The sequence below is a fragment of the Zootoca vivipara genome, chromosome Z (genome assembly GCF_963506605.1).
Source record: "Zootoca vivipara chromosome Z, rZooViv1.1, whole genome shotgun sequence".
NCBI lineage: Eukaryota > Metazoa > Chordata > Lepidosauria > Squamata > Lacertidae > Zootoca > Zootoca vivipara.
This window is the reverse complement of record NC_083294.1, coordinates 31,319,736-31,338,896: the sequence shown is the minus strand read 5'-3', so window position 1 is coordinate 31,338,896 and position 19,161 is coordinate 31,319,736. Positions and strand designations below refer to the sequence as shown.

Here is a 19,161-nt window from a genome sequence, read left to right as displayed (position 1 = left end):
GGGCATAGCTTAGTGGTAAAGCACCTGCTTACATGCAGAAGGTCTCAAGTTCAATATGTTGTATCTCCAGGTAGAATGTGTCTAAAACTCTGGAGAGTTTTTGCCATCCATTGTAGACAACACTGAGCTAAATGGAGCCAAGGCAGCCTCCTATTGTCCCAGCAACAAGCCTTTGCCATGCACAGTAAAAGGTAAAGGGACCCCTGACCATTAGGTCCAGTTGTGACCAACTCTGGGGTTGCGGCACTCATCTCGCGTTATTGGCCGAGGGAGCCAGCGTACAGCTGGTCATGTGGCCCATGACAAAGCCGCTTCTGGCGAACCAGAGCAGCACACAGAAACGCCTTTTACCTTCCCGCTTGGAGCAGTACCTCTTTATCTACTTGCACTTTGACGTGCTTTCGAGCTGCTAGGATGGCAGGAGCTGGGACCAAGCAACGGGAGCTCACCCCATTGCAGGGATTCGAACTGCCAACCTTATGATAAGCAAGCCCACAGCGCCACCCACAGTTTAACCCACAGCGCCACCTGCGTCCCACTGCCATGCACAGAGGACTCCTTAAATAAAGTTGCCTTGGAAAGGGATGCTGAAAATTAGTCAAAATTAGAAAGCACTGGGACAACAAAACAAAACACTCGGACACAGTGCCTTTAAAGCATGCACCTGTGCCTAGGAAGCATGGGACACAAGGTAACTGTGGATGAGTCCTGAGAGACTGCTGTCCAAAGGACTGAAGGGATTGAATACAAAGATGCAATTTGTTATAATTTAAGGTGGCATGATGGTGCTTTGAATCTATAAAGCAGATGCGGTCTAACTTGCACAGTTGCAGAATTAACTGAATTGAACTACTAGAACAGGCGTCCCCGAACTAAGGCCCAGGGGCCGGATGCGGCCCAATCACCTTCTAAATCCAGCCCATGGACGGTCCAGGAATCAGCATGTTTTTACATGAGTAGAATGTGTCCTTTTATTGAAAATGCATCTCTGGGTTATTTGTGGGGCATAGGAATTTGTTCATATTTTTTTTCAAAATATAGTCCTCCCCCCCCCCAAGGTCTGAGGGACAGTGGACCGGCCCCCTGCTGAAAAAGTTTGCTAACCCCTGTACTAGAAGAACTAGGACAACATGGGATATAGAACCCTATACAGGAAATGACTTATGGATGGCCCACTGGTAGAGGCACATTATGCAAAAAGCTGCAGTTTTAAATCCATTCATGGGAAACCTGCTCTCTGAAATCCTGGAGCAGCTGTTGGCTATGGCAGACAATACAGAACTAGATGGCCCAGTGGTCTCACTCGGTTTTCAACCCAGAACAGAGCTTATGTGCCCCAAGAACGAACCAATTTTTAATTCCCAAAACTGTTACTAATTAGTGTTTCGTTTTTAAAACGATAGTACAGTAGTTAAAAACATATATTTGGGGACTTCCAACGTTCAAAAGCACTTCGTATGCTTTGACCTGCGTTCCGTGCAACTACGCGAGGACCTTATTTACACATGGGATTATTCTTCTGAATTTTATAATGGTGCAAACTACTTGATTTATTCGTGAAATAACGACAGAAAAAAACAAGTCCGCTCTGACCCACTAAGCGAAACCAAAAGCCCGCCCTTTCCCCTCACCCTTTCATTTGTGAGCATGCGCGGCTCTCCAGTTCCGTTCCCCGCTTACTCTTCGGGAGCCTGTGGTGAGATCATGCGAGCAGTTTGCGCATGCTCATACCGAGACCAGCGCCGCTTGTGCCAATGGTGGGAAGTGACGCAGCCAAAGGGAAACCCGAGCCTTTTCTCCCGAGCGCAGCCGCTTCCTTCCTTCCTTCTTCCAACGGCCCCGCCCCCGATCGCGATTTGCGCCTGCGCAGGGAAATACTTTTTAAACTGAACGGCGGCTACTGAGGAGGGCGTTTTTTGGCGGCGCTGGTTTTGACGGTGGGAAGGAGCAAGAGGTAGGTGGGTCTCGGAAACTGGAAAATGGCGCGAAAGGAGAGCGGAGTGCTGGTGGGAAGGGAGGAATTATTTTTTGAAATATTTCTTTAAAGGGCTGTTTGAGGTGAAGAGAGGTAGGCTGTGGAGGATGCCATACTTGGACACCGTAAATTAACTACAGTATTCACTTTACAGGTAGCCAAACTTTCAAACCCCACCCCCCTCCTCGCCTATGTGTCTTTGACTATGGCAAGAAAGGAGGTGTTTATGGTCTTCTGTTGTCCATGGGCTCCACGTCTGTCCCCTCTGATTCCACTTGGAACAAAAAAACAAAACCGAAATCTCTGTATAATATTTTATGAACTCTTCAAAAGAAGAATTTTTTTTTTTGGGGGGGGGGTGTTGCTGAGACACTGGTTCCGTCATATTGCTATTGCCCTGTTGGACAGGAAAATACTAACAAAAGAAAACCAAAAAAAGTTGACCTTGTCTTGTGTTTCTTTCCTGGAATAAGAAAAAATGAAGAGACGTGGGAATTCCGAGGCTCCAGAACAAGCTTTGCCAGCTACTGGTAGTACACAAACCAGAAGTGTCACAAACCCTAAAGAGATAGAAAATGACCGAACTTCCATTGAAGAAGTCTTGACCTGTTTGAATGAAAGTACCGGTAAGAACAAAGATAGGGCTTTGTGCTTATTCCCCAATCCAGCAAAGAAGAGAAATACATGTAAATCTGCTCTTGTATGTTTGGCAATGCTGGCTGGGGCTGATGAATTTCAATAAAGCTTTAGACTTGCCCCTACCTACACCTAAAAACTGAACCAAATAGCAAGAAAGCAGATGGCAAATTAAACAAGAATTCCATAGTTTTACAAATGCCATGACATCTCAATGGGGCTACCTTGCCAATTGATGGTAAAGCAAGCCATTTGACAGGCCATCATGCATGAGGATGGGTTTTTGAATGTATTTTAATCACACTTTGACTTTTTTTCTAATTAAAGGTACTGCCTCACAAAAGAATAGAGCTTTGCAGGGTCCTTTGACGACTGTGGAAAAGATTGCACAAGAGAGAGGCTTGGTACCAGAAGAAATTCATAACTTGCTGAACATCGTACTCAGTGGCAAGCTTGGTAAAGGAAAAAATTGTTTCTTTCTTTCCCCTTGGCAGTAAAGTATGTCAGAGTAGCTGCATTGCCATGGCTTCTCCCATAACAAGAACCTGCTGCTTCTAACTTGTGACAAATTATCAATAGTGAAGATGTTAAGAATGTTAAGCAGTGATTTCAATGTCTTGCAGGTGCAGTGATAAGCAGGGGGCTACTGAAGAATCTGATTCCCATTTCTGTAATAACAGAGGATTCTGTTATGTCAGCTGTGTATTCGCTCAGTGCTCAAAAGTGTTCTAGTACCATTCAGGTAACTTGGAAAGCATGGTAATGATGTCTTGGTTCTGAAGAATGATATTTTTCCCAGTCTGACTTATTTATCCTGGTGATTATTAAGCTAGATGTTGTACAATGCTGAACATATTCCAGAAGGGGTTTGTTACCTTGGTCTTGCTTTTGCTTACTGATATCTATTTCTCCCTACAGGTGCTCGTTCTAAAATGGCTAATTGTAATGTTTGACTTCATTGATCAGACGGAAAATATTAATGCTCTCTATGGTTTCTTCTTCAACCTATTACAATATAACAAATTGGTAAGATAAAAATCAACGTGTTATTTTGAAGGAACTAGCTTTTGTTCTCTGACAGTAACCAAAATCACACAACAGGACACAATGTAAAAAGTGGGGACTTTAAAAAAACCTCAACGTTACTGAATACTGAATTCTGAACACAACAATAAAATATACAGTCATACCTTGGTTGTCGAATGGAATCCGTTCTGGAAGCCCGTTCGACTTCTGAAAATGTTCGACAACCAAGGCACAGCTTCCGATTGGCTACAAGAGCTTCTTGCATGCAATAGGAAGCTGCGTTAGACATTTGGCTTCCAAAGAACATTTGAAAACCAGAACACTCACTGCCGGGTTTGCGGCGTTTGGGGTCCAAAACATTAGACTCCCTAGGCGTTCAGCTTCCAAGGTATGACTGTAACAGGCTATATCTAATGTTAGTCATACTCAGACCCATTGAAATCTGCATGACTAACATAGATCCATTAATTTCATTGCGCCAATCTTTTTTTGTACAGGCAATCCTGGATTGTGTTCCGGGTCTTCGTGCATGTTGGCGGAGCATGCATAAGCCCATTACGTCCCGGCCCTACTCCTCCCTCTTCCAGGTCCAAAAAATGGGTTGCACATTCTTTGAGCGTACACAAAATGGGGCTTGCCTGTATTTAATTTTGATTCATTTCACGTATGAAAACAAACATACATACAAAGTCATGCATTAGGCATATTTATCATCTCTGATACAATGATAACAAAACATTATTTGACTTGATCCCACTTTAGAACTAATTGGATACGAATATACCCACCCTCCCGCCAAATGTAAATAACAATACTGTACCAGCACCTAAATGATTTAAAGTGTAGATAATTGCTCCTACGTTTAAGGGAAGACAGAATGTTACATAAATGCTAAGCAGTCAGAGACATTACATAGCCTGTAGTATATTTAACTGTATGGTCTGAGATGACAAAGACAATTCTACTTAAGGGTTCCATGGCCATGGCAAAAAGCAGGGGTGGCAGTGAGCAACCCTGCTTTGTGCCCAGCCAATGAGAAATATCAGAGTGTGTTCCCCATTCAGCAAAAATTAGTTCACTGACCCATAGTATAAATTAAAAAGTGGATCAACCCAGGATGTACTAATGCCAAAGGAACATAGAATTGTAAAGCGATCTTGCAGGTTTAAACAATCAAATGCCCTGACTGTGTCCAGCATCAGGAGAATAGTAGGTTCTGGATGTGACTAATTCCAAGCTAGGCTATTTTTGCTTCCAGGGAAGGAAGGAGCAGCAGATCGAAATGCCATCTTGCTTCAGTGATACCAACTTGAGTGATGGTTTTTCTAAAAACATTTCATTTTCACAAGAAGCCTGGTGCAGAGGCCAAATAGTTAAATCAGTCTTCTATTTAAGCACTTGCCTGGTATCCATAGGCAACAAGGAATTTCATGCCAGGCCCTCCCCACTGCATTCTAGCATCCAGCTGCAATAGTGAGACTGCTCATGGTAAACCCCACCCCCACCCTGCTATGCACAGACTGGTTCCAATGAATAAAGTGAGACTTCTAAGTAAACATTTGGCAGTTAAATACTGTCTATAAGCAGGCTAGTAATTGAGAACTCATTGTAACTTGGATACTAAAATACTTGCTGAATTAAATGCCATCTGCTTTTCATGATTGTGTTGAGATGGAAAGAACTGAATTTAGCTGTTAACTGCTTTTATGTAATATTTTTTTTTCTTACTGTAGTTCCCCTATGCCTGTCATATGCTGTGTTTGCTGACCAGAATGGAGAATGGTGAGATCTTAATTAGATTCATGGTACATGTTATGTGATTGCATCACAAGCTTTTTGTCAATTGTCACAGGAGGCAAGTCATCCCCACCGCCCAGTCTTGGGGACCCACTTTATGGATTTGCCACCCTCCAAAAGTGTGCTCAGCCCTTTTATTCAATTGGCTGATTTTGTGCAAGAGAATATGACCTATCTTGTTTCTAGATCTGATATGCTGCTTTACTTGGAATAAAAATCCCCTTGCTGTTTTACCTACAGCTGCCTTGAGTCTTATGTGAAAGGCAGAACATAACTTTTTCAAATAAAGAATAAGTGTTGAGTTTTGATTTGTTTTGTTTTCTTTTCCCTAGTGAAACCTTTCCGTGTGAGGAAACTTCTAGATTTACAGGTAAGTCACTTGAGATTAATCCACTGAGCCTAGAGCTTGCTGATCAGAAGGTCAGAGGTTCGAATCCCTGTGGCGGGGTGAGCTCCCGTTGCTCGGTCCCAGCTCCTGCCAACCCATCAGTTCAAAAGCACATCAAAATGCAAGTAGATAAATAGGAACCGCTACAGCGGGAAGGTAAACGGTGTTTCCGTGTGCTGCTCTGGTTCGCCAGAAGTGGCTTTGTCATGCTGGCCACATGACCTGGAAACTATACGCCGGCTCCTTCGGCCAATAATGCAAGATGAGCGCGCAACCCCAGGGTCGGTCACGACTGGACCTAATGGTCAGGGGTCCCTTTACCTTTACACTTGAGATATGAAAGTAAGTTGAAGCAAGACAAAACTTATTTTTAAAACATTGGAATCTAATCCTTATAGGAACTCCAGTGTAGCATGAAAGTTTAATATTTGGATAGCTGACAAATATCTGATGTAATTTAAATGGTGCATTATCTTGCATTCTAAGACATAAAGCAAAGCTCTAAATAGTAGAATCTACTATTCTTTATAACCTGCTGATGGTGTAGGTCTGATGCTGAGCTCATCTGAGAGCATGCAAGCATTGTCCTTTGCTATCTAAGCAAAAGGAATACAGCATAAATGAACAAAAGAGATGGAAGAGATTCTTTTGTTAGCTTTTCATCTCTTTGGATTGTTTGTCTCTACAGCAGCTGTAGTGGCCTCACCCCACTAACTGCCCCTAATTAACTATAGTGTAACTATAACTGCCTGGTATGCCTATTAAATGAATTTCTACAATTTAGCACAGACTGTCTTATGTGAAGGAAAACTTTTTATATAATGTTTTATTAGATTTTCAACAAAAATAAAAAACAAACAACAACCACATACAAAGAAAAAATATACATAAAAGCAATATTAAATCCATAAAATGGGGTTCTCTGAATCCCATGACTTTCCTCCCCCCCCTCCCCTGGTTCCTTAGATTTCCTTTTCAACTGCATATAATTTCTACTCCAAATTATTTCTTCTACCTCAAATTTCCTATATTATTTCTATAATTACAAGTGTTCTTTAAATTCTGCCAATGTATTAACCTGTTTACAATACTTTTGTAAGTACACGATAAACATTTCCCATTCTTTTTACCATTTATTGTCGTCTTCATTTCTGAGGTTTCCAGTTAGTTTTGCCATTTAAGCATGGTCCATTAACTTGGTTTGCTGATCTTCTTTGGTCAGGACTGCTTCCTCTTTGCATCTTTGGGCTAACAGTATCCGGGCGGCTGTCGTAGAATATGTAAACATTTTTTTTCTGTTCTTTTGGAATCTCCACTTCTAGAGTGCATAATAAAAAGGCTTCTGGTTTTTTAGGTTACTCTAAACATTTTTTCACCATTTCCTATATTCCCACCACATATGATAAAATGTACCCTCTGTTTCTTTACATTTCCAGCACTTATTAGAACTTGTTCTATATACATTTTTGCTAATTTAACCAGGGTTAAATACCACCGATACATCATTTTCATGTAGTTCTCTTTCAGTAAAGTACATGCAGTAAATTTCATATCTGACTTCCAAAGCCATTCCCAATCCATCAGTAGTACCATATATTATGTCCCACATCTTTCGTCCATTTTATCATAACACATTTGATCTGTTCCTTTTTGGTTTCCCACCAATTTTACAAGAGCAGATTGTACAATTTATTTCATGGAACACTGGGAACAGTGGATTGGGTATATCCTCTTACATGACCTCAGGCAGGAGCAAAGAATTATGGGAGGCAGGCTGGCACTTCCTCAGTTTTTTCTCCTGCCTGACTCAGAATGTTTTTCCTGGGTCTCCTGCTTCTTCAAATAAGTTCTTCAATTTTGATCTCATTTTATTGTTGCTTTATTTTATCTAGTCTTCCTTAGTTTTAGCAACTTACTTGCTGTCTTTGAGTTATGTCCCTCCCAACCCTGGTTGTTTCCCTTATCAACCTTAGTTATTCTTTTTTTAGTTAACTTTCTTGCAGAGCGTCCCTGTATACTGCTCTCCTCCAGGGTTGCTGAATATGCTAGTTTTTTGCACGCTGTGGCTCCGTTTTGCCGCACACCATTTTATTGCTCAGATTTAAAGATAAGCAGGAAATCCTACCTGAGGCTTTTTGCAATCACTGCTCACTTTCAGTGGCTGCTGGCTCCATATCACCAATCATATTGGTGATTTCTACAGCCTTTCTGTATCATTTAAGGCTTCATAAGACTTCAAATTGACTGCTGTCCTGATCCACGATATGGCAGGAGTTGGGGTTGTTATTCCTCAGCTGTATGTTCTCCCCCCGGTTTGCAATTGCAGCAACGGAGTGAGCAGGTACTGGTAGACTGCTTCTGAACCTCCTAGTTAAGGAGTGATTCATTTATTTATTAATAGCTGTACCCGGCCACGCGTTGCTGTGGCTTCCATTGAAAGCAGAGAGCACCCCTTCCCCCCTACCTTCAGAGTCCCCCTTCATTTTGTAGACAACCATTCCCCCCCAAAAAGGCTCCCACGCGTGTTCTTGAAATTTACCCCACCCCACCCACCCCCAAAATAAACTGGACGAACCCCACCCCACCCCATTCATCCTCACCAAAGCCACGGTCCTCCACCACTCACCGCCCCCGTTCCCCACCCCAGTGGCATGAGGTCATGTCACCCCTCTCTCTGGTCTCCAAAAAAGACTTCCCCACCCACACATGTTCTGGAAAATCCCCCCACCCTACCCACCCCCAAAATAAGTGGTGGGGAAACCCCACCCCGCCCCATTCGTCCTCTGCAAAGGCATGTCCCTCCTCCACTCAGCGCCCCACTTTCCCAGGGCAGGCTCATGACGTCACGACACCCCTATCTCTGGTCCCCCAGTGTGTGGTGTAATCTTCCTCCCGAGTGACATCATCCACCACGCCAAACCCCCCTCTCCCTCGCATACCCCAGGCATATCTTGGGGGGGTAGCTGGGCCAGTTGCTTCTCCAATGTGGCTCAGCCCTCCAGTTAACTCCTGTCTGTATGCCATATTTTTTGCTCCAAAAGACGCACCTAATTTTTTAGAGGAGGAAAGGGGGAAAGCCCTGTGTTTTTTGGGGATCAGCTCACAGTTGTGCAGTTGGTGTTTTTTTTGTGCAAAGGGGGAAATCTCCATTTTTTAAGGATCAGCTCACAGTTGTGCAATTGTTTTGCAAAGTGGAAAAGCTCCATTTTTGGGGATCATCTCAAAGTTGTTGAGCTTACCTTGCAAAGGGAAAAAATCCTGTTTTTATGGAGTTCAACTCAGTTCTGTAGCTTCTTTAGGAAAGGAAAGGGAGCCATTTATACAGTTTCCAGACAGATAATCTAATCAGCCAGTCACATGTCGCTGGGGTAACACAACAGTGGAGGCCTGGGCAAGGGGGTGGGGCTGGGAAGGGAGCTAGCGCTTATCTCCCTCCCCGATATCTTGCAATCAGCTGCTCAGCAGGTTCTCTTTCCCTCTTGTTAGCCTTTAGCTCTTTCTAAAAGAAAAAAAGCACAATCTGCTTTTCGCCCCTGGGCAAGTCGGCTCCAGGGACCATGCATTGGCTCCATAAGACACACAGACATTTCCTCTTACTTTTTAGGAGGAAAAAAGTGTGTCTTTTGGAGCGAAAAATATGGTACCTTTGCCAGACACCCAACCCAGTCCTCCTATCTAAACTGAGGCTCCTTCCTCTTGCTATAGATAGTCTGCTCAGAGCGGATGTTCAACTCAAATCAGAACCAATTCTCTCAGAAAAGCCCTATCCTAATCCCTATCTCCAATCTCAAATCAACTCCTATCTCTCAAACTAATCCCTATCTCACTCCTGCTCTTTCCCTTCGCTATCCCTATCTAAAAACTCATTCAGAAACCCTTTTATTCTCCCTCGCAAAGTGCTGCTCCACACTTGCCCCTCTGGCTGGCAGTTGTGGTGGTAGCTAATCAGGGAGAGACTCCCAACAGTGGTGGAATTCTGAGGGACTGCATCACCATATTCTGGTCTGGCTTGCTGTCTGTCACAACAGCATTTGCTTGACATTGGTATAGTCCTTCATCTCCAATTTGTAGGGTCATGGCTAGAGATTTGCTATGTCTAATGCAGTGCAGTGCTTTTTTTCGAAAAAGATGTTCAGGGTCCTACTCATATTGAAATACTGCCCCTCAATGAGGCCAAACTTAGATTCACAAAATGTTTAGGGGTATGCATTCCCCCACCAGAAAAAAAGCACTGATGCAGTTGGTTTCATAGTTTCTCAACTACTATGTTTGAACATTATCAAGTGCAACAACATCAAACTCTTATTTCTTTTCAGGCATCACCTTTTCAGGCATCACTTTCTACTCTGAAGACTCTGCTATGGACGTACAAGAGCTTTGCTCCTGAAATGGTAACAGTAACTTTGCCTAAAAAACCAAAGGTGAGGATGCTTTCAAATGAGATCTGTGCTGTGCTGTGCTGTGCTGTGCTGTGCTGTGCTGTGCTGTGCTGTGCTGTGCTGTGCTGTGCTGTGAGATCTGCGCTGGGAGACTAGGCATCTGAATTCAGTGTTGCCAAATTATTAAGCTACTCATTGATGAGGAAGAAACGGTTAGATTGGAAATGATGTACACATAACTGCATTCTTAAACTTTGCATATCACATTGCCTAATATTAAATTAATAATGAAGGTGAAGCCAAGGGTGTCATGTGATTGTTGTAATTTCTACCAGACAATAATAGCTATAAAAAAATCCTTCATGAGTTACTTTTGAAGTACAGTGATACCTTGGTTCTCAAATTTAATCTGTTCCGGAAGTCCGTAGGTGATAACAATTTTAAAAAAAAGTCTTACCTGTACTGATGATAGTCACTGTTTGGATGGGGGTGCTTTTATCCATTTCCACAGCCACACAGTCAGCTGAACTGGGTTCCACATAGTCACAAAAACAAATTAACAGCCATCTGACAGTATTTTACAGCCATCACTGCACATATGAGAAAGCCTTGTATCTGATCTGCAAAACAACACTTAAGAAAGCTGTTTTTTGTAGATGGCTGGAAGAGGGACAGCTTACCTTTCTCAATGCTTGTCTTTGGCTGCCTATGCCTGTTCTCAGCAGGAACCAGAGAGCGTGGCTGAACTGAGCAGGATTAGCACCCAGTCATTAGCTAATTGAGCCCAAGTTTAATCCTATTGCTTTGCAACACCAGCTGTTGGATAGGTAGGCGTTGTTTGGGGGAAATTACCTGTCAAACCAAAATGGACCCACAGACTGGAGATTCTTTACTCCTGTTGTAAGATCCATGACGAAATAATGCCAGCTCCAAATATGGTAAGGATGTACCCATATAGCTTTGCCAAATCAAAGCAGAAATTAAATTGAGCAGCCAGCTGTCATCTTAACTGACATTTATTACTCTTGTACTGAGTTCTCCTCTGCCAAGAAACTTTGTTGAGGTTTGCTGATAATAATAAAAAACCCACAATGAACATTTGAAGAGGGCAAGCTCACAAATATATTCAGCCAGACCAGAGTATGCAAAGTTCCTCTTCTACACTGGATGGAGGATAGCTTACCTGCCCTGGAGGGGTGATTCTCATTGCTGGGAAGAGTTGGGGGTGCTTGTATGCTCCCAGTTCTGTTTGGGTTTTGATATCACCCATACCAATTTTCCCCAATGTCTGCTGTTTTTGCTATTAAGGGTTGCAGTCCCTCTTCTATCAAGGACAGTTTGAGCATTAATGGTTCAATTTCCTATGTCCCAAATGTGGAGAGGTTCTTTTCCACACATGGCGGCAGTAAAAACTTTGATTTGCGTAGCCTGTTGGAGCAAGTGCAGAGTCAACCCATTTGAGGATACCCTCCATTTGCCACAGAAAGGGAACTTAATCTCAACAACCTCCTTCTTCTTCCCCCGCCAGGTGCCATTTAAGACTTTTTTACACCCGTGGAAAACAGCAATTGACAACATAAAACTGCGAATTCATGGAACACCATCTGCATCCCAGCTAACTTTAAAATACATGGAGTATTCCCAACCTCAGAAGAGGGTTTGTTGCTGGGGATAGTTTGAATGCAGTTATTGGGCTACAACTGTGCATGCTAATTTTATTTACTTTAGTGACAGCTAGTTAGTGTCAGTGATGGCATGAGAATCTCTGCCCACTCACAGATATGGAAAGGGTTTCCTGATGGTAGAGTAAGTGTAACTTTATTATATTTTCATATTTGAAAAGGTTTAGAGTAGCTTACATGACGCTTTTAGTAGACTCATGTTCTGATTATTATTGGATTCACACTTGCTATAGCAACAGATGCTCTCTGGTCATTTATTTTTTCAATTACATTATAAATGGAATGCAATATGCAAAGCTCACAAATTTATTATTATAATTCTGATCAGGAAGAGGCAGACTTTAAGGAGAAGTGTAGATCTTTTATTGAATATTTAAAGCTCACCAATCTTGAAATATTCTTTGGTTTTCCTCCACCTGAACATTACAATTACATAGAATTGTAAAGAAAATTAATCACTGAAGGCACAGTATGATAGCTGAAATTGGGATTAGGGTTGACAGAGGCATAATCTAGAAATGTAGCCGTGAGCCGTTTAATTTTGGCATTTTGTTTTCTCCATAGGAAAGGAATACAAAGTTGATTCCGCCTGTATGCAGCTCCAGTGCAGAAAGCTTGGCTGAGAGTGAAAAGCATAAATTCTTTCCATTGGAACAGCTGCAGACCTTCCCACAGCTTCTAGAGAACATTCAATATTTGAACGTAGGTTTGTGAATAGCACTTGACTAATATAATGCAGGGGTCAAATAGACTCCAAATGAAACACAGCTGTCAAACAATTACTAAGAATGGTTACAGGTAGGTAGCCGTGTTGGTCTGGATCGAAGTAAAATAAAAAAAATTCTTTCAGTAGCACCTTAAAGACCAACTAAGTTTTTATTTTGGTATGAGCTTTCGTGTGCATGCACACGAAAGCTCATACCAAAATAAAAACTTAGTTGGTCTTTAAGGTGCTACTGAAAGAATTTTTTTTAAATTACTAAGAATGTATGACAATGAATCCAATTTAATATAAAAATATGAATGTAAAGATTATTGTAGCCTTCTGTTAAACAACCATCATGGCCTTTCTCCTAATTTCTAGCCATAGGATCTTTGCTTACTCATGTAATTTTTCCCGTAACATAATCTGGAAGCATGAATTCTAAACAAAAAGGAATGGTTAAAGGTAAATGTTACATCAGTGCAACAGTTAAGTGAGATACTGTGGTAGTCATAATTTTTTGCTTGAGCCACTGCTACTGTAGATGTGCAACGATTCATTCACCTGCCAAAAAAATAAAACCACACTTAAAATGAGGGCTTAACTAAACTGCTTTGAATGAAATATTCAGAGTGGAAAAGAGGCAGTATGTGTGCACAATAGGTGAGAGATTTGAAATATGGCAAAAAGCATAATGTAACAAAACCTACAGAATATGAAATTGCACATATTTGGGGGAAAATATGTGTCTTTAATGCCACATTGGAGCTATTTACTAAAAGTGTAGGATAGCTAGCTACATTATGGATTTTTAATTAGACATGACTAGACCTGATCCTTTTGCACTTATGAACTAAGCACTTACACAGATTAAGAACAAGACAGTTCCTGCCCACAGACTTGCAATCTAAAAGATGTAATGCAAAAAGAAAACGAGGAAACTGATGCCAGTTTTTGAAAGCACTAGCTTGAACGGAAACAGCCCAGGGAGGAGTAAAATGATACTTATACATCAGCCAAGTCCATGGTGAAAGTCCTATTGCCTAATCCATCAATTTGTTCACTACAGCCAGATGTGGGATGGCTAGTAGTAGGGGAGTTGGTTGGGCCATATGTTCTGCTTGCTCAGGGTACAGTAACCATGTTGATCAAGCAACTTCTATGAGGCAAGGTTCCTTTTGGCTATGTATGCAAAACACTTAGGGACGTGAGGACCTGCGTGCTGTTGGCAGGCAAAGAAGAGCAAGTGGATTGAAGAACCATGGGTTGGGGTGTGGTGGGAGGGCTCTAAATTTCCCATTGACTTGAACCAACCTGTTCAATTCTGGTTATGTGAGATCTCTAGTCTATGTGCTCTTAGAAGCAATGGCTTTTCTATAAACTAAAGATTTTTTTTTAAAAAAATACTGCTGATTAAATGAGGAATTTTGTTAAAATCAAAATATTTGACTGCAAGTTGGTGGTAGTTTTCAGTTTACAGAGACAGCTGGTTAGAGGAGGTTCAGTGCTGAGTGCAGCAAAACAAGGAGTGTTGCCTCTACTGTGGAGTTTTTGTGTTCCCTTCTGTATAATAAATTTTATTAATTTCCAGTTACCATTATCCAATAAGAGCCGCATTATTACAATACCAAATTACAATACAATTAAAAGACCAATTATTCAAATACCAAATTAAACAATTTTGAGTGACTTCTCATGTGTTGAATTTCAGGGTACTCCAGTCTGATTTCTTTCTGCTTCCTTGATCTTGGTTAATCCAATTACAACAATTATGATCTTAATCCTTAATTTAACAGCCACTGCAAAATAAAAAAAAATCCTTCAGTAGCACCTTAAAGACCAACTAAGTTTTTATTTTGGTATGAGCTTTCGTGTGCATGCACACTTCTTCAGATATTCTAATATTATCTTGTCATTGATCTCCCATTTATCAATCCATTAATATTCAGGGGGAGGTTTGCCAAATCATCAAAGCAGCAAACATAATATTTTAAGAGAGGGTAAAGGCTCCCCTCCCCCATCATACCCCAGTTCTCTCCAAATAAATACGTTACCACTCAGTGGCTGATTCATTTAGCAGGTTATCTTGTCCCATTAATCCAGCACATGTCTGTAAATTAAATCCAAATTGTTCTTTCTAATATACTGCATCAGGGGGTTTCCAGTATGCAAAATGCTTTGCACTCAGCGTCTCCTGCTCCCCGCCTTCCATTTCGGGACAGGAGCCAGGTATCAGACGATCTGCAAGTGGAGCTCACACATACACCCCAACCCTGGTGGTGGCTTGCAAGGACAATTACTCTTCAATTAGTCCTGGTTTACGTTCCACGAACAGACTCCGCTAACATGGGATTTGCTTTCATCGTGGCAGAGAGCACCGGAAGTCTGAGTTTTTGTGTTCCCTTCTGAACAGTTTTTTCTGGCTTCTCTTCCAGCCTCCAGTCCAAATAGGCTCGGTGATAGGCAGTCCTCTGTTGCTCCACTGCTTGGGTCTCAAAGATAAATCCATCTCTATGAGGATGCATTACTGGATGGCTCATACATTAAAAGAAGGTAGGGAGACTAATTTGATTCCCACATAGGAGGAAACTGATGCCTTAGGTCTAGGCTAAGTCCTAGTTCTCGCAGAGATAATCTTGTGTCTGAGATGTGAGAGCTCACATGATTGATTGTTCTGCTGCATTATAGATCTTGGAGAGCTGGGTTTTAACCTAATATGCTAGTTTTTTATCTGCAGAACATTTTTCTTATACAGAGAAGCATTTCATCTTATGAGTCCATCCCCACTCCAAATATTTGACTTGGTACTGCACAGATACAGGTCACCATCTCCGTGTACCTCAGCTGTGCCAAGGCAAAATGGGTGGCAGACTATATACAAAGGTGAAAACTTGGGGATGTCAGAGAATAAAAACTTGGAGGATAAGCAATGTTTTACCCCTGTGTCTCATGATTCAGGATGCCCTTGGTACAAGAGGATGAACAAGGAAGATGAATTGAACTTCAAGGTTTTCTTAGAGGAAGTCTTCAAAGCAGAGTGTTTCTTGCAGGTTAGTTCAGGTGTGATTCTCATCCCATCATTCTTTGGACATTGTCTTTTATCCACCACCATTGTATGCCTTGACTAAAACATCAATATTCTGTTAGTAGGATGTTAAATAATGGTATGTCAGAAATGAAAATACTGTAGCTTTTTTAAAAAAAAAAAAGCACAGGAGGGAGAGAAGGTGGGAGGAGACTGTACTGTTCTGTTGTAGTAATTACTGTTGTAGTAATGTGAAAACCCTAATAAACCATGAGTAAAACACTATTCTATTGAAAGTCATGTTGCTATCCAAATTAATTACACAGCTGTGGGGCTTCCTTATCAAAGGACAGTGGAGGCCAAATTGCACCTCTCAGTATTTTCTCCTAAGAGCTGCATGATGAAGGAAACAGAGAGGGTATCCAGGGGCAGGTGGTGAGTGACGCAGCCTAAATCTGTGCAGTCAAGAAATAAGGTTCCTGAAGAAGGCAAACTGGGAAGCAGAAAAGAGTGGCATGAACAAAAGTAAGTTGGGATCTGCTTTTTAGGAGGAACGGTAGAGGCTCTTGGGCCAGAGAAAATCACTTGAATTATTAGAAACTTTTGCTATCCCTAGCAAAGTACTTTTAAGATCGCAGCCCAACTAATCTGCTTCACTAGCTAGCTTATCCCTTGAATCTTAGAAGTTATGTCTTGGCCTTCTTAAGTATTTTATGCTATGGAAGAGCACTGTCAGGCTGGATGCATGAAAAGGGCTGGCTTTCAACAATCTTTAGCAGTGTCAGTTGTGCCTTTCAGAGGGGTTTCTCGGCCTGCGAAGAATTCTTGTGGAAGAGTCTGCACTTCTGGGATGGCTGCTGCTGTCGGTCACAGGTCCTGCAGCTGATAAGATGGATCTCTCCCAGCAGCTTCTCAGGTATGTGATGCAGCCTAACCAGTCTTATCCTGCTTTGTGGTCCAGACAGGCCTGCTTCAACGTCTCTGTTCCATTTTTTGTTTCTTTCCTTTCAGAAATGAAGACTTATCTCTACCGGCCATTGTTGAAGCTTTTTTCCATTTCATCTCTCTCTTTTAAGGTAATGGAGGGAAAGTGGACAGTGAATGCCTGCTTTGGCATGTAAGAATTACCAAATTTGATCCCTGACATATAGCTCGGAAATCTGTTTGTCTGAGATGCCCAAAAGTAGGGTTGAACATCCACTGGCAGTTGGGAACAAAATATCAGGTGCATTGCGGTTGATATAAGACAAATCCTTGAATATCTTTGGGATTGCTATCCTTGTTAAAGGAAGGAGACAAAATACTTGTCAGACTCAGATGAATTTCTTGTTGTATGTAAACTAGTTGAATGAGGCTTAATTGGACATACAGAATCTCTGCTTTGTGCTATGCACAAACTAGGAATCCTAGCTTGCAACAATCAATGGTGCATGCTCGCTTCAGACTATGGGCTATGAAGCTGGTTTTTATAGCTACAAACTGTTTGCCATAAGCCGTGATTCCTATTTCACATATAACACTAGTGCATTATAACAATAACTAGTGTATTTCAGCCCGTTCAATAACGGGCGCTAGAACATCCTGGGGTTCGGAGAAGCGCTTGCGCAGCGCTTCTCCGAACCCTGGGACCTGTCCTTGCTGTCTCTGTTCCTGCCCCCCAGCCGCCGACAGGAAGGAGACATCCCGGGGTTCGGAGAAGCGCTTGCGCAGCGCTTCTCCGAACCCTGGGACCTGTCCTTGCTGTCGGCGGCAAGGGGACAGGAACGGAGGAGGAGAAAGCGCTGCTTTCTCCTCCTTCCTTCCTCTCCCCCAGCCGCCGACAGGAAGGAGACATCCCGGGGTGCGGAGAAGCGCTTGCGCAGCGCTTCTCCGAACCCTGGGACCTGTCCTTGCTGTCGGCGGCAAGGGGACAGGAACGGAGGAGGAGAAAGCGCTGCTTTCTCCTCCTTCCTTCCTCTCCCCCAGCCGCCGACAGGAAGGACGCGGGACAAAAACGCCTACCTCGCCGCCGCTGCTTCACTCCTCTCACGGGCCAGGGAGGGTTGTGAGGAGGAGGCCTCCGCCGGCCTCCACCCTCGCTTCCCTGATGTGCCCTGCAGTGAGGCGGTGTCCGGCCGGGAGCGGCAGTGGGAGGAGGCAGAGGGGGGGGGAGAGTGTGCGCGTGCAGTCTCTGCTGTCCAGTCCCTGTGTCCCTGGGGCATATGCGCAGTAACCCAGGGACACACAGGAAAACTGGACGCAGAGACACTTGCATTTTATTATATAGGATGCACATAACATTGAGCATTATGTGTGAACTAGCCCTTTCGAATTACAAATACAACAACATAACAAGAAGAATGGTTGCTGCTTTTCTTCCTTCAGCTGGAAGTATGCAAGTTTCCAATAATTTGTCTTTGTTTTTATCTCCTGTCTCTCTTGGGGCTAACATCACAACTGCAGGCTACTGAAGTACCCTAGGAGAATTCTTAAACTTGTGTGTATGGATAACCTGGGCTTAAAAAACCCTTTCAAGCATATTACTGCAGTACTGCTGGTATGGACCTCCCCCAAATCTGAAATACAGTGGATCCATTTTTTTAAAAATTTTTTTTGCTGTTCCATAGTATGAAGTTCTTGAAAACCTAAGGGAACTGTTACTGAACGTGCTGAATTGCCACATGCAAGCAGACATGGCCACAGAATCAAATGTTGATGTGTTGTAAGTATAATCTTTACAAAGTGGTACACCTCTAGAACACAGGCAATCAAGCAATAATGCAGCTCACGTGGGTACAACCATTCCCTTCCTGCTAGATGCTAAAGCTGATATCTATCTTATCTTGTTGCAGGAACACCACCCAATTTGACCTGATAAGCTCCTTGACAGAGCTCATTCACTTTGTAAACAGGCTCTCAACTGTTGGTCTGTGCTTGGAGAACAACTCTACTTTGTTGATGAATGTTATCCTGGATTTCTATGAGACAGTATGTAAGCTGTTCACACTGCAAATTTGTTTAATATCTTTAGACGTTATGTATTTGACAATCTTGAGGGAAGTTCTGATAATTTGAGGGGAAGGCAGAGAAAGAGAAATCCAAAGGAAAAAAGTGGGTAGATTGTTTGAAGCCCATGTTTCCCTCTAAAGTATAATGTCTACATATATTGTTGTAGACTGGGAGATAATGTCCAAGTAGGCAAGAACAAGGCTCTTCCTCTGTTTTTCCTGTGAAGGTAATGTGCTAAGGGCAGAGAGCTGAGAATACAAGCTTATACAACTATCTTTCCTACTTGTAGGTGTCTGATATATATCTAAAGTACAACCTCCCCTTGCTTATGTTGCCTCCTGCTGGAGTCTTCTATCCAGCACTTCTCAGCATGAATTCTGCCACACTTGACCAACTCTGCTACATTATGTACAGGTATTGAGAAGATTCCTTTTTCTGCCCCTTGTGCTTTTCCTCAAAGCCTTTCTGCTTGGCCATAATCTCACCTGTTCTAGACTACCAATTGCCACTTCAACTTCTCCACTAATCTGTGATTGCCCACTTGATTCTCTACAGTATAATA

General features: G+C 42.5%; 1 protein-coding gene across 3 annotated transcripts in view; it reads left to right on the top strand.

Moving 5' to 3' along the window:
* The first annotated feature begins 1,885 nt into the window (after nt 1-1,885).
* CENPI (centromere protein I) overlaps nt 1,886-19,161 on the top strand; it is a 28,662-nt gene continuing 11,386 nt past the window's right edge. For 2 of the 3 annotated variants that reach the window (XM_060270219.1, XM_060270217.1), the window contains exons 1-17: nt 1,886-1,954; nt 2,449-2,601; nt 2,939-3,067; nt 3,235-3,353; nt 3,530-3,637; nt 5,371-5,419; nt 5,767-5,804; nt 10,139-10,243; nt 11,730-11,858; nt 12,448-12,585; nt 15,022-15,139; nt 15,545-15,636; nt 16,410-16,527; nt 16,623-16,687; nt 18,218-18,312; nt 18,443-18,578; nt 18,889-19,013. In XM_060270219.1, coding sequence (XP_060126202.1) covers nt 2,454-2,601; nt 2,939-3,067; nt 3,235-3,353; nt 3,530-3,637; nt 5,371-5,419; nt 5,767-5,804; nt 10,139-10,243; nt 11,730-11,858; nt 12,448-12,585; nt 15,022-15,139; nt 15,545-15,636; nt 16,410-16,527; nt 16,623-16,687; nt 18,218-18,312; nt 18,443-18,578; nt 18,889-19,013 — 1,712 coding nt within the window. In that variant the 5' untranslated portion in view covers nt 1,886-1,954; nt 2,449-2,453. Of the gene's footprint in view, nt 1,955-2,019; nt 2,069-2,448; nt 2,602-2,938; nt 3,068-3,234; nt 3,354-3,529; nt 3,638-5,370; nt 5,420-5,766; nt 5,805-10,138; nt 10,244-11,729; nt 11,859-12,447; nt 12,586-15,021; nt 15,140-15,544; nt 15,637-16,409; nt 16,528-16,622; nt 16,688-18,217; nt 18,313-18,442; nt 18,579-18,888; nt 19,014-19,161 lie in introns of those variants that run through there. The other variant, XM_060270218.1, reaches the window with a different exon arrangement.